The sequence below is a fragment of the Nematolebias whitei genome, chromosome 5 (assembly GCF_014905685.2).
Source record: "Nematolebias whitei isolate Nwh7 chromosome 5, NemWhi1, whole genome shotgun sequence".
Taxonomy (NCBI): domain Eukaryota; kingdom Metazoa; phylum Chordata; class Actinopteri; order Cyprinodontiformes; family Rivulidae; genus Nematolebias; species Nematolebias whitei.
This window is the reverse complement of record NC_056502.1, coordinates 17,204,432-17,223,994: the sequence shown is the minus strand read 5'-3', so window position 1 is coordinate 17,223,994 and position 19,563 is coordinate 17,204,432. Positions and strand designations below refer to the sequence as shown.

Sequence of the window (19,563 nt, the reverse complement as noted above, 5' to 3'; positions counted from 1 at the left end):
TGGAAGACCATTAGAGCCACGTGGAAAGAAAAAAATATATATATTTTATAGATTTACTTTACCCGCTTCTTCCTTTTCGGGTCACTCACTGGTGCCCATGTCCAGCGAGGCAGGGGACACCTTGGACAGGTCTCCAGACAGGTCTCCAGTCCATCACAGGGACACAGAGACAGTCATTCACTCTCACACCTAGTGACAATTTAAAGTTACCAATCAGCCTAACATGCATGTTTTTGTTATGTGGGAGGAAAACCATGCATGGAGAGAACATGCAAACTCCACCCAGAAGAGTCCCCAGCTGGGATTTGATCCGGCGACGAGAGGTGCAGCTCTACCATCTGTGCCACCGTGCTGCCAAACATGATGCTAGATTTTCTAATCTTTCATAACTCATGGTCTCCAAAATGTTGAAAGGTTCTGGGTTTATTGAAGCTTTCTGTAGATTAAAGAATAAGTGTTGGACAAACAGGACACAATGTTTTACAAACCGGATTCCAAAAAAGTTGGGACACTAAACAAATTGTGAAAAAAAACTGAATGCAATGATGTGGAGGTGCCAACATCTAATATTTTATTCAGAGTAGAACACAAATCACAGATCAAAAGTTTAAACTGAGAGAATGTATCGTTTTAAGGGAAAAATCTGTTTCCAAATTTCATGGCGTCAACAAATCCCAAAAAGTTGGGACAAGTCCATTTTTACCACTGTGTGGCATCCCCCCTTCTTCTTACAACACTCAACAGACGTCTGGGGACAGAGGAGACCAGTTTCTCAAGTTTAGAAATAGGAATGCTCTCCCATTCATGTCTAATACAGGCCTCTAACTGTTCAATCGTCTTGGGCCTTCTTTGTCGCACCTTCCTCTTTATGATGCGCCAAATGTTCTCTGTAGGTGAAAGATCTGGACTGCAGGCTGGACATTTCAGTACCCGGATCCTTCTCCTACGTAGCCATGATGTTGTGATTGCTGCAGAATGTGGTCTGGCATTATCGTGTTGAAAAATGCAGGGTCTTCCCTGAAAGAGATGACGTCTAGATGGAGCATATGTTGTTCTAGAACCTGAACATAGTTCTCTGCATTAATGGTGCCTTTCCAGACATGCAAGCTGCTCATGCCACAAGCGCTCATGCAACCCCATACCATCAGTGATGCAGGCTTCTGAACAGAGCGTTGATAACAACTTGGGCTATCCTTGTCCTCTCTGGTCTGGATGACATGGCGTCCCAGTGTTCCATAAAGACCTTCAAATCGTGACTCATCTGACCACAGAACAGTCTTCCATTTTGCCACACTCCATTTTAAATGACCCCTGGCCCAGTGCAAACGTCTGAGCTTGTGGAGCTTGCTTAGAAATGGCTTCCTCTTTGCACTGTAGAGTTTCAGCTGGCAACGGCGGATGGCACGGTGGATTGTGTTCACTGACAATGCTTTCTGGAAGTATTCCTGAGCCCATTCTGTTATTTCCTTGACAGTGGCATTCCTGTTTGAGGTGCAGTGACGTTTAAGGGCCCGGAGATCACGAGCATCCAGTAGAGTTTTACGGCCTTGACCCTTACGCACAGCGATTGTTCCAGATTCTCTGAATCTTTTGATGATGTTATGCACGGTTGATGATGATAACTTAAAAGTCTTTGCTATTTTACGCTGGGTAACACCATTCTGGTATTGCTGCACTATCTTTCTGCGCAACAATGGTGGAATTGGTGATCCTCTTACCATCTTGGCTTCTGAGAGACACTGACACTCTGAGAAGTTCTTTTTATACCCAATCATGTTGTCAATTGACCTAATTAGTGTTAATTGGTCTTCCAGCTGTTTGTTATATGCTCAATTTCCTTTTTCCAGCCACTTATTGCTACTCGTCCCAACTTTTTTGGGATTTGTTGACACTGTGAAATTTTGAATCAACGTATTTTTCCTTTAAAATTTTACATTTACTCAGATTAAACTTTTGATCTGTCATCTATGTTATATTACGAATAAAATATTGACATTTGCCATCTCTACATCATTGCATTCAGTTTTTATTCAAAATTTGTTTAGTGTCCCAACTTTTATGGAATCCGGTTTGTATGAAGACCCCCCCCCCCCACCCCATGCACATATCTATTTTCTTCTGATGCTTCTTGTATTTTTTAAGAAAATGTTTTTACCTTTTGAGGCATTTCATGACTTTTCTAGTCTTTTTCTTGCAGCTTCCCCAAAAAGAATTTCTGCAAGCACCAAAATAAAAATATGCATACGATGCTTTCTTTCATAAGATCAGTCATTTTGATTGACAGGTTTGTGTGTTCTTTGTTTTGGAGGTCCTTTGGCTGTCACATGACCAACTGCACATGCACTCCGTAAATCTAACAACCTAATCCCACATAAATCAACCTTTATTTATACAGGTAAATCCCATTGAGCCTCGAGGACTCATTTACAAGAGAGACCTGATTTCAACAAAGAAAGATGACAACAATGGACAACAGCAACAACAATAAGCAGTTATAAAAACTCATACTAGTTTTTTTTTTTTTTTAAACAAATAGGATGGCTAAAAGGAAAAAGGTAACAAAACAAAAAACAGCTAGATTCAGCTAAAGATTCAGCTAAAGCTCAAAAACAAACTTTTTTTAATTATTTTTTTATATATATATAATCTCGAAGAATCAGATTATTCTTGCATCTTTGCTTGGATCAAACGGTCCCAGGATGCCGACAATGAACCATACCTCCAGAGAGCTGTGGCCTTCCCCCATTTTGAATTTATGCTCCTCTGACAGTTCTGTCCTCCATTCTGGGTCGTTAAGAGGACATCACAGCACGAGATGCACAATCTAACACCACTAGGTAGCACTGTTAACTCACACAAATGAACATCCCTGTGGCTCTCCACAGACCCAGCACAGCATTCAGACAGATGACGAGCTTGTAGGTCATAGGAGCCATAAAATGCTTTTATTATTACGGATATAGAGGCAAAATGTCTGAGCTTACATTCTACGCTATTGTAATGATTTTTTTGTTGTCTTGTTTATCAGATGCACACCATCAGAGGCAACAGGCAAAGGTTACACATCATGCAAACTAGATAAATAACTCTGTACCTTTGCTATAAAGTTAATCATCCGCTGGCATTAACGTAATGCCTTTTAGTAAAAAAAAAAGAGAGCGAAAGAGGCGGGAAAAATATACATACAAGTATGTAAACAGTCAAAGAAATTGCACTTCCTTGGCTCGTTATAAGAAGCCGCACTACTGAAAGAGAGAAGTTTAACACTGGCAAAGACCGTTTCACTGTTACGGATTGTCTGACCAAAAGCGGAGACTGAATACGTGGCTCTACAAAGAAACATGAACAACCATGTCAGTCGTAATGTCACACGTTGGTCAGCACTTTGTTAAAAACATCTCGGCAGAAAGAAAGATCTGATTAGCTGTAAAGTTTTTGTATAACCCAGAAAGCGCTAATACTAAAGTTACACGCTACTGCTAACGTGTTCTGTACATTCACATGAAACTGAACGCTCAAGTGGGTTAACCCGACGCTCCTCATGGGAGAACGACCTCTTCTGCGTTTGTACGGAACAAAAACAGGTCAAATATTCACAAATTAATAAAAAAAAAACATCAACGTATGAATATAGTTCTGTTTAAAGGAGATATTGCTTTAAAAGACTGGATGAGCTCAGCTTCAGGTTTGCACACAAGACGACATGGCACTTGGATACAGAGCGTTCTTTTTATGGTGGGGGGGTAAATCAATCCGAGCTCCCCCCCCCCCCCAACACAACCCCCCGAGGACATTCTGATTGTCGATGCTCCGAAGCAAAGAGTGAAACATTCTCAAAGGCGATCTGAAGTAAACGACCCCCCACCCCACAATCCACCTCGTTTCTTGGAAGCCCCACTGGAAATAGTTGACAGACATTCCTCTGAATATATTCTGTCCGTTTCTAAAGCGGAGACGGGACTCCAGTTTTTGTTTTCCTCTCTTCAAAAAAAAAAAAAAAAACACAACTCTTTCTTAAAACCTCATTAGAAATTCTCTTGCAGCGATGCCAAAATTCCTATTGCTTCCCCCTCCTCCCCTTCTATTAACCGGGACATGTCAGCTGCGGTCGTTCCCCCCCCCCCCCCCCGCTCTGTTTGAAACAGCTTCTTAAAGCGGCTCCTTCCTCTCGCTCCTCGTGCCGTTTCCCAAAGGTGCAGCGTGACTTTGAAAGCTTAACAAGTAAAACGAGGGTTCGGTTTTTTGCCCTACTTAGGGCCCGGGCTACATTTGAAACCCCCCCACAACCCATACGGTGGATTAGGAGCTCCTTGTTTCTTGGAAACTACAGAGCTAAAATGCTGAGTGCAGCGTATATGTTCAGTTGAACACCCCCCCCACACCCCCATGGGAAATATACGTCTTGTCCAGCTTAAGGTGCCATAGTGAGCGTGTTTATAGTGTGTCCACTCAGCGTACATACAGACAGTCGTTATTTTCGTGTGCTGTTCATTCAGCACTAGTGCAAATTCATGTCAGCTGCTCTCTTCATCCAGGACAGCTCGGACAAAGGACGGGTTGCCATGGTTTCCTCCTTGGTGCCGTGCCCTTCACGAGCGCAAAGTTCTACACGTTGGGTGCGCGAGAGCTGCAGGTCCTTTTTTAAATCATTGCCTTTTCGTCCCCCTCCCTCCCTTCTCCTCCTGTTGATGTCAGTGATGGTGTCAGTTGCTGTCCATCTGTCCACCGGCAGGCCCGGTTCCTTTTGCAGAGTGGCTCCACCTTACGCAAGGACAAGATGCTGTCAGCGAAATGTTGCACGCACGCACACGCGATGCTGGAGCTCCCGTTTCGGACGCTCCGCTTACCTCTCCCTCTGCAGGAGTAAATCATTCAGCCGTTTCCTCCTCTGTTCTCTGCTGCAGAGCTCTCTGTTCATTTCCTCCCCCTCCTCCTCCTCCTCCTCTTCTTCTTCCTCCTCCTGTCTGTTCTGGGTTTTGGTGGGCTGGAGTGAACAAGCATGCACAACTAATCGCAAAAGCAGAAATTCATCCTTGCATTTTTAAAACATTATATGCTTTGTTTAATGTGGGCGGTGCGAGCGAGGCTCGTGAACTCACACTGGGGCTGGCAGTGCGTGCACCGGAGGTGTCCTGACTTTGGTGGTGGGGGTCACTGCTGATAATCGTCACCTCCACCCCCACTGAGTGATCTGAGGGTCAAATGGGATTGTGGATTTTAGCACAGGCAGGGAGTTGGTGTCTTGCAGATCTGTTTAGTTACACGTAGGCCTGTCACGATAACAAATTTTGCTGGGCAATTAATTGTCTCAGAAAATATTGCGATAAACGATAATATTGTTTGAAATTTGACAATGATTAGTAATTATTGTCAAATTTAAGAAGAAATGTTTAATTTGTTTTGTGTGTAGTACTTTTTTTGAACAATGGATGGCAGTATAAGACTGTTTGAACTGAAGGATGGATAGTGAGAGAGCGAGCAGCGTGTCTCTTTAAGAAAAATGGGAGGGAGGCCCCTTGATGTGACATGGGTTGTCTCGCCTTCCTTTTTTTTGGTTTTCAAAATGGCGGACGCTCTGTGTTCTTTGAGCTCTTTAGCATAGCATTTGTCACACAAAGCTTTTAATAAAAAAAATCAGTAAACAAGCTCTCAGCTTCTTTTTGCAGAGAAAAACAACTTTTTACACGAAGGCACGAGTTTCAACTGTGAATTTTGGAGCTTCGACAAGACGGAGGTTTTTACCCTGAGGTCGGCCTGTTAGCGTAGCTCGTAGCTTAGCTTCTCAGCTTAGCTGCTTTTAGTTTTAACGGTCCAAAAAATGCAATTTTGGATAGTTAAAACAGATTTTAAAGAAAAAATAGAACGGGAGGGGTCAGTGAAGAGCACCGTTGTCATCAAGTGTCTTCAGTAGAAAGAGAGAAACATGTAGAAACGATAAAGCCGATAAATGAAAATGAGGTTGATCATTTTTATCATGCGATTAATTGATTTATTGTTTATCGCGACAGGCCTAATTATACGTTCTCATTTCCCCTATCTGCAGAACAAAAGTGCGGTTTCACTGCTAATGGAGGACGTCGGTGCCTGCTGGGTTCTTGGACAGCAGCGTTGGATGACAGAAATAGGGAAACTTTTCTGCAGGCTGCATTCTGTGGTTGGAAAACCACTGTTTTGTGCTGCTGAGTATGGTATGGAAAGATGGGAAGACGGGCCAAACATGGGGTTGAATGAGCGCACAGCACACATGCAAGCTAAACGGAAAAAGACACAAAGCAGGACCTCAAAGAAAAAAACGATGAACGGAGATAAATGAAAAGATGGAGAAATCTGCCACGTTTGCATACACAAACACCTACAGAAACAAAAACTAACACACACACTTGCTTCATGGACCTGACTTGAAGTGGCGGTCGTCCCCACTGGTTCCATCTTCTCTTTCCTCTCCCGCCTCCTCCTCCTCTTCATCCATTTCTCTTTCCATCCTCATCTGGATCTGTCGGTCTCTCACCAGCTCCAAATTCCTGATGAGGAACACGCGGTGCTTCACCACAAAGCTCCTGACGCCGGCACACACAGGAGAACGTCAGCTCAGACATTGGTTTAAGAAACGTGCGCCCGGCGGTTTGTGTCGTGAATCGTTGCCATACCGCTCGCTGCTGTTCAGAGGCTCGACATCAAGATGAGGGAACAAACTGGTGAGGTCCCTGGAGCTCTCCTGGGAAAAGAAACAAAATGTAGTGATGAATTTTTTCAAACCACTATAAAACAACTTCAAACCATTTGATAAGGTAATCTGCCCATTTTTGTGGGTCAAAGATCTAAAACACCAGATTTACCAATCCCAATAGCAAAATATTCTTGGAATCTAAACATATGCAGGGCGGCACGGCGGCGCAGTTGGTAAAGCTGCTGCCTCTCAGCAAGAAGGTCACCAGATCGAATCCCGGCTGGGAGGGCCTCTCTGTTAGTCTGACTGGTAACTCTAAATTGTCCCTAGGTGTGAGTGAGAGTGAATGGTTGTTTGTCTCGTTTGTCTCTATGTGTCCCTGTGATGGACTGGAGACCAGTCCGGTGTGTCCCCTGCCTCTCGCACAGTGACTGCTGGATATGGGCACCAGTGACCCCCACAACCCAAAAAGGAAGAAGTGGGTAAAGATGATGGATGGATAAGCATACAAATAAAATTATCCATCCATTTTCTTTACCAATTTTCCTATCCAGGTCGTGGGGAGACGCCTATCTCCAGTTGCAGGGTAAATCCTAGACCAGGGGTTCCCAACACTGGTCCTTGAGGAACACCATCCTGCATGTTTTAGTTGCTTCTCTGCTCCAACACACCTGATTTTAATAAATGGGTGATTTCTGCAGAACATGAGGAAGTAATTAAACCACTAAATCAGGTGTGGTGGAGCAGGGAAACGACTAAAACATGCAGGATGGTGTTCCTCAAGGACCAGTGTTGGGATCCACTGTCTTGACAGGTCACAAGTCTCATAAAATTAGTTTTTATTAAAATGTATTATTATATTTTAAATATATAATTGGACATGAATATCCTCTTGCATCCACCAAGATATGCTGCAGCTCTCTCCACACCCCAGATTTCCCACAACCTTGCCTGAAGTTGTCCCCCAAGGCTCTATGCTTGTACAATTTTTTTTTTATAATTTATAAACATAACACCTAAAGTAAAGACATTTGTGTTTGGTCAATTATGTCTTTGCTGTAACAATACATTTAGGCTATAAATGAAAATAAATAAAATAAAAGTGCTTTTGTAAAGCCTATTTCCATTTAAATGGTGCCACATTTGTTAGGAAAATGAATATATGGGTTGACCTATAATAAGCTTGATAAATCTTCTCTGCCAATGTCAATCAGCTTATTCTGTTATTGACTCTTAGTTGGTGTTTATTGGACTGAATGATCAATTTATCAAAATGTTCATTTGACAAACAGGAACTTCCGTAGCATGTGGAAGAACCATATACAGCCACAACAATCTGACAACTACGATCATGTAGGGCTAAATCTGGCACATTTATTCACATTTTCTGATAAAATAAACGTTCCAAAAAATAACACTCACCACTGTAGGCAGAAAAGACGCAATTCTCTGCTTCAGGCGGCCTGAGTGAATAGGATACACAATAAAATACTGATCTTATATCAGCTAAACGGAACAAAAACATATCTAATGCTGAATAAACTCACAGTAACGCCGCTTCCTCTTCAGGGGGACAGCAGGCTGACGGTAAAGCTGTGACCAAATCAGAATGACATTGAAAGTCAAATGAAAATACACACTCTTCAATATACAACTAAACCAAATGTGTTCTCGCTTTGTCAGTCTGCGACACAGAAGCACAACTGTACCTGGTCGTGCTGCCACAGCCACATCACATCGTACGGCAACTGGAAGTGAATTCGCTTCAGTCTCAAGTACTTTCCTGGAGAAGATTTAGGATGTTTGAATCGGTTTGATGAAAGCAGCATTTCTCAAAAGAATACGCACAACCCGCCCAAGTTTAAAACAAAGATGTAAGATAATCTTTTAGTGCTCGGAGTATGTGAAGGGTGACTACAACGCCAATTTTTACCTCAATATCTGTACAATTGACTGACATATATTTTCTTTTGGCTAATGTTGGATTAGCTGTGGTGGCCATCTTGAACCAGGTTCAGACATCTTGGTGGTAATAAACCTAAAGCAGAACTCGGATATTCCTCACCAACGTGTATGGGAGCAGGTAAAAGGCTGAACTCGTGCTTCCCCGGTGTGTACTCCAGATTATCACTGCCGTTCTGGACTTCGGAGGGGGGACTGAGACAGACGAGATAAATACATTTTAAAACGTCATGAAAAACGTGACAATGCGTTGTTGAAGAAACTTACTCTGCAGTTTTGTAATCGTCCGAGTAAAGCCCCGCTCTCAGAAACGTCTTCCTGGGAGGTCCATCCGACCTGTCCTCCCTTCGGACAATCGCTGGTTGGGACGGCGCCTGGTCGACGTCCGACTGGTTGAGGAGTTCAGGGAGTGTGTCGCTCTCCGACTGATCGTTGTCAAAACTAAACAGGGAGCATAGAGAGAGGCAGAATGATAGAGAGGAAAAAGAGACAGACAGAGAGGGCACTGGTTTAGCACACAGTGCTGAAAACGGCGTGTTAATACGACAGAAGTGGGCGGTTGTATTGAACATGCAGGTCGACGAGCTGCGGCGTTCACCTCTCGTGGCCAGGAGAGGCGCCGTGTTTTCTTTTGCGACCTCTCTTCCTCCTGGCCTCCAGCTCTGTAACCTGCTGTGCAGCACTGCCTCCTCCTCCTCCTCTCTCTGGCACGGTGCCCTCCGTTCTCCCTCCCGCTTCTCTCCCGTCTCTGCTTGCTGGCAACAGGTCAGGCGGCGACGCAAACGGAGCTGCAGATGAAAACGTGGGGGAGGATGCGGCGGCGGAGGCGGGAGGCAGCGGGTGCTTCCTGGGCCGTCCGGGCCCTCGTTTGCTTTTCGCAGGAGCTGGCACACTTCGCTGCTGCCCCCGGCTCCTCGAGTCACCTTGTAAACCTGCAGTCGAGTGGGGAAAAAACAGAGAAGCAGGATGGTGGGGGGGTGGGGGGGTGAGTGGGGGGTGAGTGGGGGGAAAGGAAATAAGACAGATGTGGATCAGTGATTGAGCTGGCAGGAGGTGTGAGGTGAGGTCAGTCTGGGCAGAGTCATGTGGACGGACCACAGATTAGGTGAGTCACAACATTTCCTCTGACCGGATCACTTCTGGGAAAAGCATTAAAATGATCTATGAGCAGCATACACACACACACACACACACACACACACACTCCTGCACACTGTTTGTTTTTGCACGTTCAGTCAAAGCGGAACACGGTTTAGAACAAAAGGAAAAATAAAAACCCACTGAACGTTCTTCCCTTTCACTTTCTCACATCATGAACAAATGTATTTCACCTCTAATAAAAAAACATTTCCCCTCACAAGCTTTTTTTTTTGACTGCCCTGCTTTTGACCTCCGCTTCTCCTGCATCAATCTCTCCTGAGGTCATCCATCTTGTTGCTCCATTTTCCTCCCTGACAAGACTGACCGCTCTTTCCTTATTGGATTTTTCCCAGTCAAACAGGTCCCTGCTGGCCAGCAGTGAGGAATAGGCCAAGCTTTAAATAGCTGATGTGGCGGCTAACTTACGACTGCGCTCGCCTGAGCAGCCACTGCATGCAGCGGCATGAGGATCGCTGCAAACCGGAATGATTTCAAAGATTCTCTGGCAGATTCACGCTCAAGATATTGCCTTCAAATGTGACCTTTTCTTTAAAAATAATCCTACAAATGAGCTGTGCAGGTGCTAGGTGTTCATCTCGAGCAGAAAAAGTGAGCCTGAAAGTGTCTATAAAAAGAAAAAAGCCTGATTTCTTTTCTTACACCCTCCAGGCTTCGATGTGTGGCTCAACACCTGAGAAAAAGCAGCGCTGTCGCTATATCGGGCTGACTGCTGGTACCAGAGTTTCATCACCACAGTGTGCAAATATAAAAATCTGTCACACTGTGCAAGTGAAAAGGAGGCTCTCTGCATAAACCTATTTTCTCAGCTAGCTCTCATTTGGTTTCTATTGTCATATTTCAACGGCGCTCGAGTCAGTCTCATTGAGATTACTGTCAGTATTCAAAATGCGCTCACATTTTCTGCCTGTGAGGCAATAACCAAAGACAGCTGTGGATGCACACGGCTCAAAAAGCAGCACTTTCCGTAGAGCTTCTTTTCAAGTGTTCGCTTGTCTGTCTGTTGGCAAAATATCTCATGAACCATAGAACAAATTTTCACAAAACTTAAAGAAAGTAATCATCAGATGTGCCTTTACAGCTGATTAATGCTTAGAGTTGATACAATTCAAGATGGCTGCCATAGTCAACTGACCTTAAAAAAACACAAAGATGGTCATAACTCGGTGAATTTTATAGATATTCGCCTGACATCAGGTGTGTAAGTAGCTGAAACGGATTCCTAACACAAGGTTTTAGCAATGGACTGGTTAAATGATTAACTTTTGGTGCCAACCCAATTCAAAGTGGCTGCCACCCTAAAAATCACAAAAATGGCTATAAATTGCGCTAAAATTTGATGTGGTTGTAGACGAGACACAATCACACAGCTTACTTCAAGAGCTACTCATATACCACCGACTGTAGGTGTCAAACCTTGTTTATCTGTTAGCAAAATATCTCATGGGCCACTAATTGGATGTTAGTGAAGATTTCAGAAAGTTATTGGAGGATGTACAACTGCATCTGCAGCTGATTAACTTCAATACAATTCAAGATGACCGCTAACGGACACCAAGCTAAGCTAATGGACATTAGCCAACACAAAAACGGCTGACCTCAGTCAGATGTACAGATACTGAGCTAAAGTTTGTTGAGGTAGTAGCTAAAAGTTATCTCCAAAACAGTTTCCAGCCATAAAGAGTTGCAGCAATCTACTCCCAACAGTCACACGTTCATGCATCCTCACCTGCTTCCCTCCTCTCTGTCCACGCTGGCTCGTCCCGCCTCCACGACCTCTCTCCACTTCCTGTATTCCTGAAGGACGATCCGCTCCTCAGACCCCTCGCCGCTGTTGCCATGGCAGCAGAAGTGAACAGGTTGGTGTGTGTCGGGGACAGGGAAGTCCTGTACAGGTGCGGCTCGTTGACATCTCCTTCGTCTTCGTCCTCTCTGTCCGATGCGCTCAGCCTGCCCGTGGGCCGCTCCCCAGTGAAGCCCGTCCAGCTGGGCTTTCCGAACCCCGGGCCTCCTAGGTTCCTAAATTTTGCCCAGCTTTGACCCAAGCCGCCCCAGCCTCCTCCGAATGAAGACAGGTGCGAGGAGCCCAGCCCCAGGGAGGTGAGAGGTGAGCTTTTGTATCGCTCTGCTGAAGATGATAATGATGAAGAGGAAGCAGCAGCAGAGAAGAGGTCAGTTCCGTTCTGGCGTAACCATGGTGATTCTTTGGACAGCATGCTCCCTGAACCTCTTGAACTTCTCCTGCACTCATCTGCTTGAACGAACCCTGACTGTGACTTTGAAGCAGCCGAAACTTCTCTTTCCATTCCATCGTCCTCTTCGTCATCATCCACATGTTGCTCAAAGTGCCTGTGACAATGTTTATGTTTGTGCTCACTCCTCCCCCACGCACAAGAGAGACTGGAAGTGTAGGCCGAGCCGCTGCCTCCTCCTCCTTTGCTGCCTGCCCCTAAACCTCCCTCCACCTCTGCTCCCAAAGCTCCCTCTCGCAGCAACCGACTCCTCCTCCTGTGGAATCTGGCCGGGTTGAGGAGGATGTGGGCATGGTGGGGCTGATGCAAGGCATACTGGTGAGGTGGTGGAAGTGGGTAGGAGCTGGGAAGGTGGTGGTAGAGTGTGGGTGGTGCTGTGGGGTAGCTGCTGTAAAAGCCCATATTGTCAATGGTTTCTTGAAATTTAGAGTGGCAGCTGCACTGCCTGCGGTCCAGTTTCCTGCTGCAGTGGCAGGGGTAGAAAGACTGAGGGCTGAAGGAGGAGCCAGTGGAGAAGGACGAAGGGTGAGGCGAGTAGAAGCCGTTCAGATTGATCCTGAAGATGTTCGAGCGGAGGGAATGAGAGGAGGACGGGCTAAAATGTCGCCTTCCTCCAGAAGTGCTTTTGTCAAAGCCTGACCCCAGTCCTGTCCTTGCCCAGCTTCTCCGTCCAATGTGGACGTCACCGAACTGCGTGATCAGATCGTCCAGCTCAGCCAAAAACTCTGGATCCTGCATGAGCAGCTGCTGGTGTTTCTTCTTGTGTTTGTTTTTTTGTCTCTTCACAGCACCGTGCCCAAGGCAGGGAGCGTAGTCGGGTTGAGTGCACTTGTTGTGTCCTGGACAGGGACAAGGGCACAGGCACGTATACGAGGAGGGACCGTCATAATCCCTTCGCCTGTGTCGGTGTCTGTGCCGTTCCACAGAGTTTAAGGTGCCAATTGCATTTGAATGTCTGGACATGTGCGAGTTGGGAGATGAGACTGGGGAAGGAGGAAGTCTCTGACGCCCTACAGTAACCCCTGACCCTTGACCAAACCGAAGTATCCCTCGAGCTCCCCTAAACTCCCCTCGCTCTGAGACACTGTTGTTATCAGTTCCGATTCCACTGTCACTCGGCAACGTCTCATCACTGTGGGACTCGCTCCTGGGGGAAGGAGTGGCCTCTTTCAGGTGGCTGGGAGAGCCAGGGGTGAGGTGCAGAGGAGGAGTGGCACAGGAAAGCATACATGTAGACTGGTGGAAGGGGAAATGATGCCTCCCTTGACATGGACAACTCTTCTTCACAAAGGGGGAGAGGGAGGAAGAGGAAGGAGGACGAGGGGATGTACAGGAAGAGGTTGGGGAAGGCAGGGAGAAATGGTGAGAAAAAAGGAAAGAGGATGTTGGTTCCGTGAGGCTGCCATCACTGTATGGACTTTGGGCACCACTGGAGTGGGTAAGAGATGGGGAAGGGAAGGGGTGAAAGGGTGGAGGCTGGTTAGATGAGAAGAGAGATGCTTCAGAGTGACTGGTAAACAGAGACGGCTGAGTGGAGCACTGGGAGCTGGAATTTCGGTTTGCTGTTTGGGATTTGGGCTTACGTCCTCGCCTCTTGCCCATGTAAATGGTCCCTCTCTTGCTCACATTGATCTGAGGGCCCAGCTTGCTCCCGAATGAGGAGGACAGGGCTGAGAGCGTGTGAACCGTTGTAGTCTCAAACGATTTACACATTCCCAGTGAGGTTTTACCACCAGCTGCCTCTACTCCCCTTCCCTCCTTCCTCACATAACCAGACATTATTGCTTTGTGAAGTCTCCTCTTCTTCCTTTTCTTCATCTCGTTAATCAGTCTCCTGATCTTTAGCTGCCTGCTCGCCTTTTCAAAAGGATGAAAGCCTTTGCTCCTCTCGACGTGATCCAGTACATCTTCACTGTCGTCCACAGGGAGGGCCCGTTTGGGAGGACGGCCGCGCTTCTTGAGGCTTGAGCTCGGCTGTGAGGTACAATGCAGTACTGGCTCCAGCACAGGGGCTTTCTGAACTCTTTCATGCTCAGTAGGAAGCTCCTCGACTGAGCTATCGTTCGGTGAAAGCCGAGGAGGAGTAGTTTCATCTAAGCTAAAGCTATGGGATTTTGGTCGGCCCCTTTTCCGAACACTGATCGTGGTGAATAATGAAGCAGTAGGGCTTAAATCCAATGTGGGGCGAGTTTGTTTTGGAGTTGGAGGTTTGACTGCAGACGACAGTTGGGAGGAGCAGCTAGATATGGAGCCAGAGGGTGGCAACTGTGACTCATCACTCTGATGAATAGTGGTTTTGTCAGGAAACGGCGCCTTGGTAATCTGAGGAAAACTTGGTGAGGGATTATGCAAGGACTCTGAATGGTCTTCCTGACTGTCCATCCTGTGGGCACGATGCACCAGCTTCGTCCAGCTGGGCCTTCTAGCTTTGCGTTTCTTGAGTGGTCGGCTGTCCTGCTCTTGGGGTGAAGAAGGGGGAGAAATGGGGGCATGGGCAGAAGGCGAAAGCAGGGGGGGAGGAGCGGACGAAGTGGAGTGGGCTGGAGGCACAGCTGAACATCTCGAGACGTCTTGTTCCTTTGATTTACTGGGATCACCTGTTGTTGAAGGCTCGGCTTGTTCATCTAGCTTGTCCTCTGTCTTTTCCTTCTCTGTCACTACTTTACAGGTTTTATCTTGTTTACAAGTTGCTTCACCACATTTTACAGTATCCACTGTCCTTTGTCCATCTGGACTGAGCTTTTCCCTTTTTTCAACCTTTCCTCTCTCCGTCTTTAGCTCATCCTCCCACGAATCATCAGTTCTTTGTTTCTGAGCCTTTTCTTTATTGTTTCTTGATTTTCCATCCTTCCCCTTCTCTTTCTTCTTTTTTGTTATGTCATCCTTCAGTTTCTCAGTCTTCTTTCTCCCAGCTTCCAGCTTATCTTGCTTTGATTTCTTATCTTTCCGCTTCTCTTTCTTAGCTTTCTTTTCTTTTTCTCTCTTTTTTACTACTGGGGGCTGTTGCGAGGGATCCTGATCTTTGGATTGAGTAGAAGAGAGATCCACATCAGGAGAAAACTGGGATTTAGGGGAGACTGGACGACAAGATGGCGAGTCCGGCCTACTCTTACCCGACAGTTCTTTATGTGAGCCTGAGGAGACTGGAGGCCTTGCTGAAGAGTCCGTGGAAGAAGCAGAAGAAAGAATGACGTGTTTTCCAGCTTTGCTTTTCGAAGAAGTGCCAAGGATATTTGCAGAACTTCTCCCATCTGATAATCCCTTCTGTTTTGATGTCTGAACCAAACCATTGTGTTTTTTGGAGCTGCTCCCTTCATTCCTGGTGTCCAACGTGGAGACTTTTGGGTTGCTTGTGGCGAATCGAGCGGTTGAAGCTGTCTGGTCTGTTAGGGGTGAGCAGGGTTTAGGTCCTGCAGGGATAGGCTGACCATTGATACTTGGAAGCTTGTCTTTTTTCACTCTCTCCGATGAGCTATTTGAATTCTCTTCTGCCTTATCGGCCAGCTTGATGGGAACCTGGGGAATTCAAACACAGACAGAAATATGGCTTTGACATCCATCCGGCTGCTGCAGACAGAAGTAAAGGACACTCGAAACGAGACAGTGGCTGAAAAATATTGTGTTATTGCCCGTCTATTTAAAGAGAGCGGGAGGACAAAATGACTCGAGCAAGATGTAGAAATGAGGGCAAACTGCAGAAAAGGAGAGAGCTAGGTGATGAAAACAGGAATGGGGTCAAAAAAGGAGAAATGCAAAGGCAGAGAAACGAAGTGGGACCAGGACAGAAGGAGGGAGTGAAAGATAAATGAGAGCAACCAGAGAAAAGAGTAAAAATAGAATAGAGGAATAGATCTAGAGAGCCAAGCAGCAACTGAACGAGAGACAGAGAATGTTGTTATTGGTAGCTATAAATTGCCACTAATACTGAAGAGACGGCTTGACATTTCATACTTGTTTTGTAATTTTGTTATGCATCTGCTTGAGTGGCGTTTGAGCATCTAAAGCTATAAGCTCCCCCTTGGGTGATTATCATAAGAACCGATGGTCCAGTGTTTGTAATAACTCCAAGTGGTTGCCGTGCTGTTGTCCTATTTTTAGTCCTGTTAATTCGAATGTGCTGCTTAGGTTTCAGTGCCGAGACAATAGCCTGTTTCATGACAGAGCTGGGTGACTTTGCACCATTTTGAAGCATCTCTGAGGCTGGGGGTTAACTGTAAAAATCAGAACAAGAGCAGCAGTAAATGTGTTTAATTAATAATAAATAAAAACCTTCATTTGTCTCCTCCATTTCAAGCTAACGCCGCTCAGTGCCAGATTTACTGCTGGCAGCTGGCTGAAGGGGAACTTTATGTGTTTCCAGTACATTTAACCTACCTGCTTGGTAGTCTTGGTCCCCTGGCTGGTTGTTGCAGGGACTGAGGCTGGGGTAGACTTTGATGAGGATAATGACAAAGGTTGTGGTGATGAAGATGACGATGTCAGAGGTTGTGAAGCAGCAGATACAGTCTTTTTGGATGTGGCCTGGGTAGCATCCAAGCCCACGCAATGTTCTCTGTTCGCCTCATTTGTGGTTGAGCTGCCTTTACTCTGCTGGATGGGTTTTCCTTCTCCATCTGCCCGCAGCAGTCCCCCCCTACCATGTCTCTGGTAGGTCCTGATGGTGGGCTTGCACACGTAGCTCTCCAAAATTTTTGGGGGCTTTTTGGTGCGCTTGGCTTGGAGCCCAATCCGGACTCGCACGTTCCCCTCGGGGCAGTTCGTCTCCCTGCCAGAGATCTGCAGCTCCTGCTGCCCCACGCCTCCACAGCGTCCCTCGATGAGCACCTCCAGCACTGCTCCCTTGTCTCCTTCCCTCTTACATCCTCTTTTCTCCTCCTCTTTCTTCCCTTCATCTTCGCTTCTCCTTTTTCTCTCAGCCACTTGGTCCTGCTTGGCGTCCTCAGGTGCTGAATTGGCATCCAAAGCGGAGGCGGTGGTTGGAGGGGTCCCCCCCTTCACTCTCTGGTCCATCAGAGAAGTCGGGGGGAGGAGTAAGGTGCTCTGGAGTTCCCACTATTCAAACACCTGGGCGGGCGTGGTAAAAGGTGAAGAGAAGACTGAAGGAATGTATCAGAAAGGTTACAAAAATAGATCCTTTCACCATCCAAGAGCAGCTGAGGTCTTCTTACATCCAGCGAGGAAAAGGTCCGTCAGGCTTGAGCTGCGTGAATCTGAGGCAGAAAGAGAAGGGGAGGAAAAGAGAGAAACAGAGAGGCCAGGGATTAGTCATTTTGGTGAGCTCAGACGTTGAACAACAGCAGTGCAGGAATTGAGGGGAAAGTCCCCTTCCTGCAGGCAGCTGCAGAGAGGTGCTAAAGTCTGTGTCCACAGAGATGATCTCATCGTACAGAAAGCTCAGGGGCCAATCAACGGAGCAAATTCCCAGAATGTTGGCACTTACTGGAAGTCTAACTCAGAGTCCCCCCCCCCCCCCCCCCTTCCCCAGAAACAACCTCAGCGAGTTTTCTGTCACAATCTGCAAAGAAAACAACCGACACTCTTTAAACCTGCTGTAATCCTCCCCCCGCCTCCCCCCTGAATCAATATATCAGTCCGCTCCTAGCTGATTCAAACACTTGATCCAGTCTTCTCCCCTCCTCTCCCCAGTGTCTTTGCGCCTTCTGTTCTCAGCTACTCCCACAACCGCTTCTCCTCCCACCCTTCCCCGCTGCCGTAGTTCCTGTTCTTTCCAAAACTCCCCCCTCACCGCCACCACCACCCGTTTTCGTGTTTGGCTGTAAGCTGTTTTCATGCATTTCTTGCTAGCTTCCCATCCACATGTCCTCTCCCTCTCTGCGGACCACACAGCAAAACGGTCGAGTCAAACACTGAATGAGTGTTAATCACAACCATACTTCTCCCTCTGAGTCGTTCTTCTCCCTCCTCTCCAGCCCAAATCCCTCTCTTCACCGTGCAAACCGCTCACCTCCTCCCCCTTTCCAGTAGTGGTAACACAAATCCGTAGGAAAGGGTAAAACTTATTTTTGGAAAGGAGTGCAAATTCCTCCTCCTCCCACTTGCTTCCTCTAAAGTCAAGTGAGCTTTTCATTGACCCCCCATTGCAAATGGACTTTTAATTTGACATTACAGGAGAGAAACACACCCAAAAAAATAATTCTGCTCACCAGGAAAAACTTCCACCGTCACTCACGCTGCGTTCGGACGCATTTCTAGCCATAAAAATAAAGAAGCATCCTCCTCCTTCTTCACTATTCTCCGTCTCTCATCGAGGGACACACTCGTCCATTTTTCTAATAAAACACACCCCGCCAAGCATTCTTGCGGCTCTCTCTCACGAGAGCCACTTATGAAATAGCTCATCTGTCTCTCAACACGCCGAACCGCCTCCCCTTAAAACTTGGAGGCGCATCTTGGATAATGTTTTCATTTTGGATCCCAGTCGGCCATCTCTCCTGCCTTTGGGTCCCTCCACACACACAAAGACTTCATTTGAATCACACAAATCCAACATCTGTTCCAGTAACTGCTCTTATGTAACAGTACTGGAAAGCATTTTCAAATCCAAACCTAATGACAATAAAATAAGATAAATAAGCTAATAAACTACCACCCAACATCCTAGCATAAATCAACTTTCTTCAACAAAGCCCAAGTTGGGACTTTTAAAAAATGATTCTTAGTTTTTCATCTACATAAACGTAATGAAGGGTAAAACCAGGATCAAAGAGCTGTTGCAGGTGAGGTCACCATGGTTACCACACACCTGTGCCTCTCACTCTCTGACATCCAACTGGACAGGCGAACAAAAAGCGCAGAATAAAAAAGCCTCAAACAAAGAGGCAATGTGCAAAAACTTTTAGTCAAATCAAAAAACAAGGAACTTCACTTTCAAACTACAGGTTTACTTGAGGTTCCTAGAGTTTCTGAGACAGAGCTTTCAGTTATCAGGTTCCTCTCTTGTGGGACCAACTTCCAGTTTCTGTCTGTGAAGCTAACACGTTGTCTACTTTTAAGATTAGTCTTAAGTCTTTCCTTTTTGATAAATCCTATAGTTAGGGTTGGCTTGGGTTTCTTTGGCCTTAATATTAGGGATGCATGATATTGTATTTTTGGCCGATATCAGATACGCCAATATGTCAAAACTTATTTGGCCAATAATCGATGCCAATACCAATATTTTCCCCCTAGACCTAATTACAGAGACTACATAACTTTCACTGCTGTGGGATTAAAATACATTATTCTGCATGGTCTTAGTTTAATTTGGTCTGCTACCAAATGCCGATGCCAAAAAGGGGCTGAAAATGATGTAACACTTCAACTTGGATTTTGTTTAATGTCAAATTTATTCATGACATTTACTCTCTCTAACACAATGACAACACTCGAACAGTGCAAATTTGTAAATATTCACAAATGTAAACTCAATGGCGCGTGTGACGTCATAACGTTGTGCTGGTACTGCAGGCATCCTTGTCACTGGGTTGTCATACGAAAACGGTGTCTTTCACACACACACACACA

At 46.0% G+C, this 19,563-nt stretch overlaps 1 protein-coding gene across 1 annotated transcript in view; it reads right to left on the bottom strand.

Moving 5' to 3' along the window:
- Nucleotides 1-6,385: 6,385 nt before the first annotated feature.
- Nucleotides 6,386-19,563, bottom strand: part of LOC119409732 (histone-lysine N-methyltransferase ASH1L) — a 21,319-nt gene continuing 8,141 nt past the window's right edge. Inside the window, exons 2-11 of the mRNA XM_037676632.1 lie at nt 16,414-17,249; nt 11,517-15,555; nt 9,228-9,561; nt 8,897-9,070; nt 8,733-8,824; nt 8,377-8,450; nt 8,215-8,260; nt 8,090-8,130; nt 6,648-6,715; nt 6,386-6,557 (exon numbers count right to left, since the gene is read on the bottom strand). Of these exons, the coding sequence (XP_037532560.1) occupies nt 6,386-6,557; nt 6,648-6,715; nt 8,090-8,130; nt 8,215-8,260; nt 8,377-8,450; nt 8,733-8,824; nt 8,897-9,070; nt 9,228-9,561; nt 11,517-15,555; nt 16,414-17,049 (5,676 nt within the window). The 5' untranslated portion in view covers nt 17,050-17,249. The remainder of the gene's footprint in view (nt 6,558-6,647; nt 6,716-8,089; nt 8,131-8,214; nt 8,261-8,376; nt 8,451-8,732; nt 8,825-8,896; nt 9,071-9,227; nt 9,562-11,516; nt 15,556-16,413; nt 17,250-19,563) is intronic.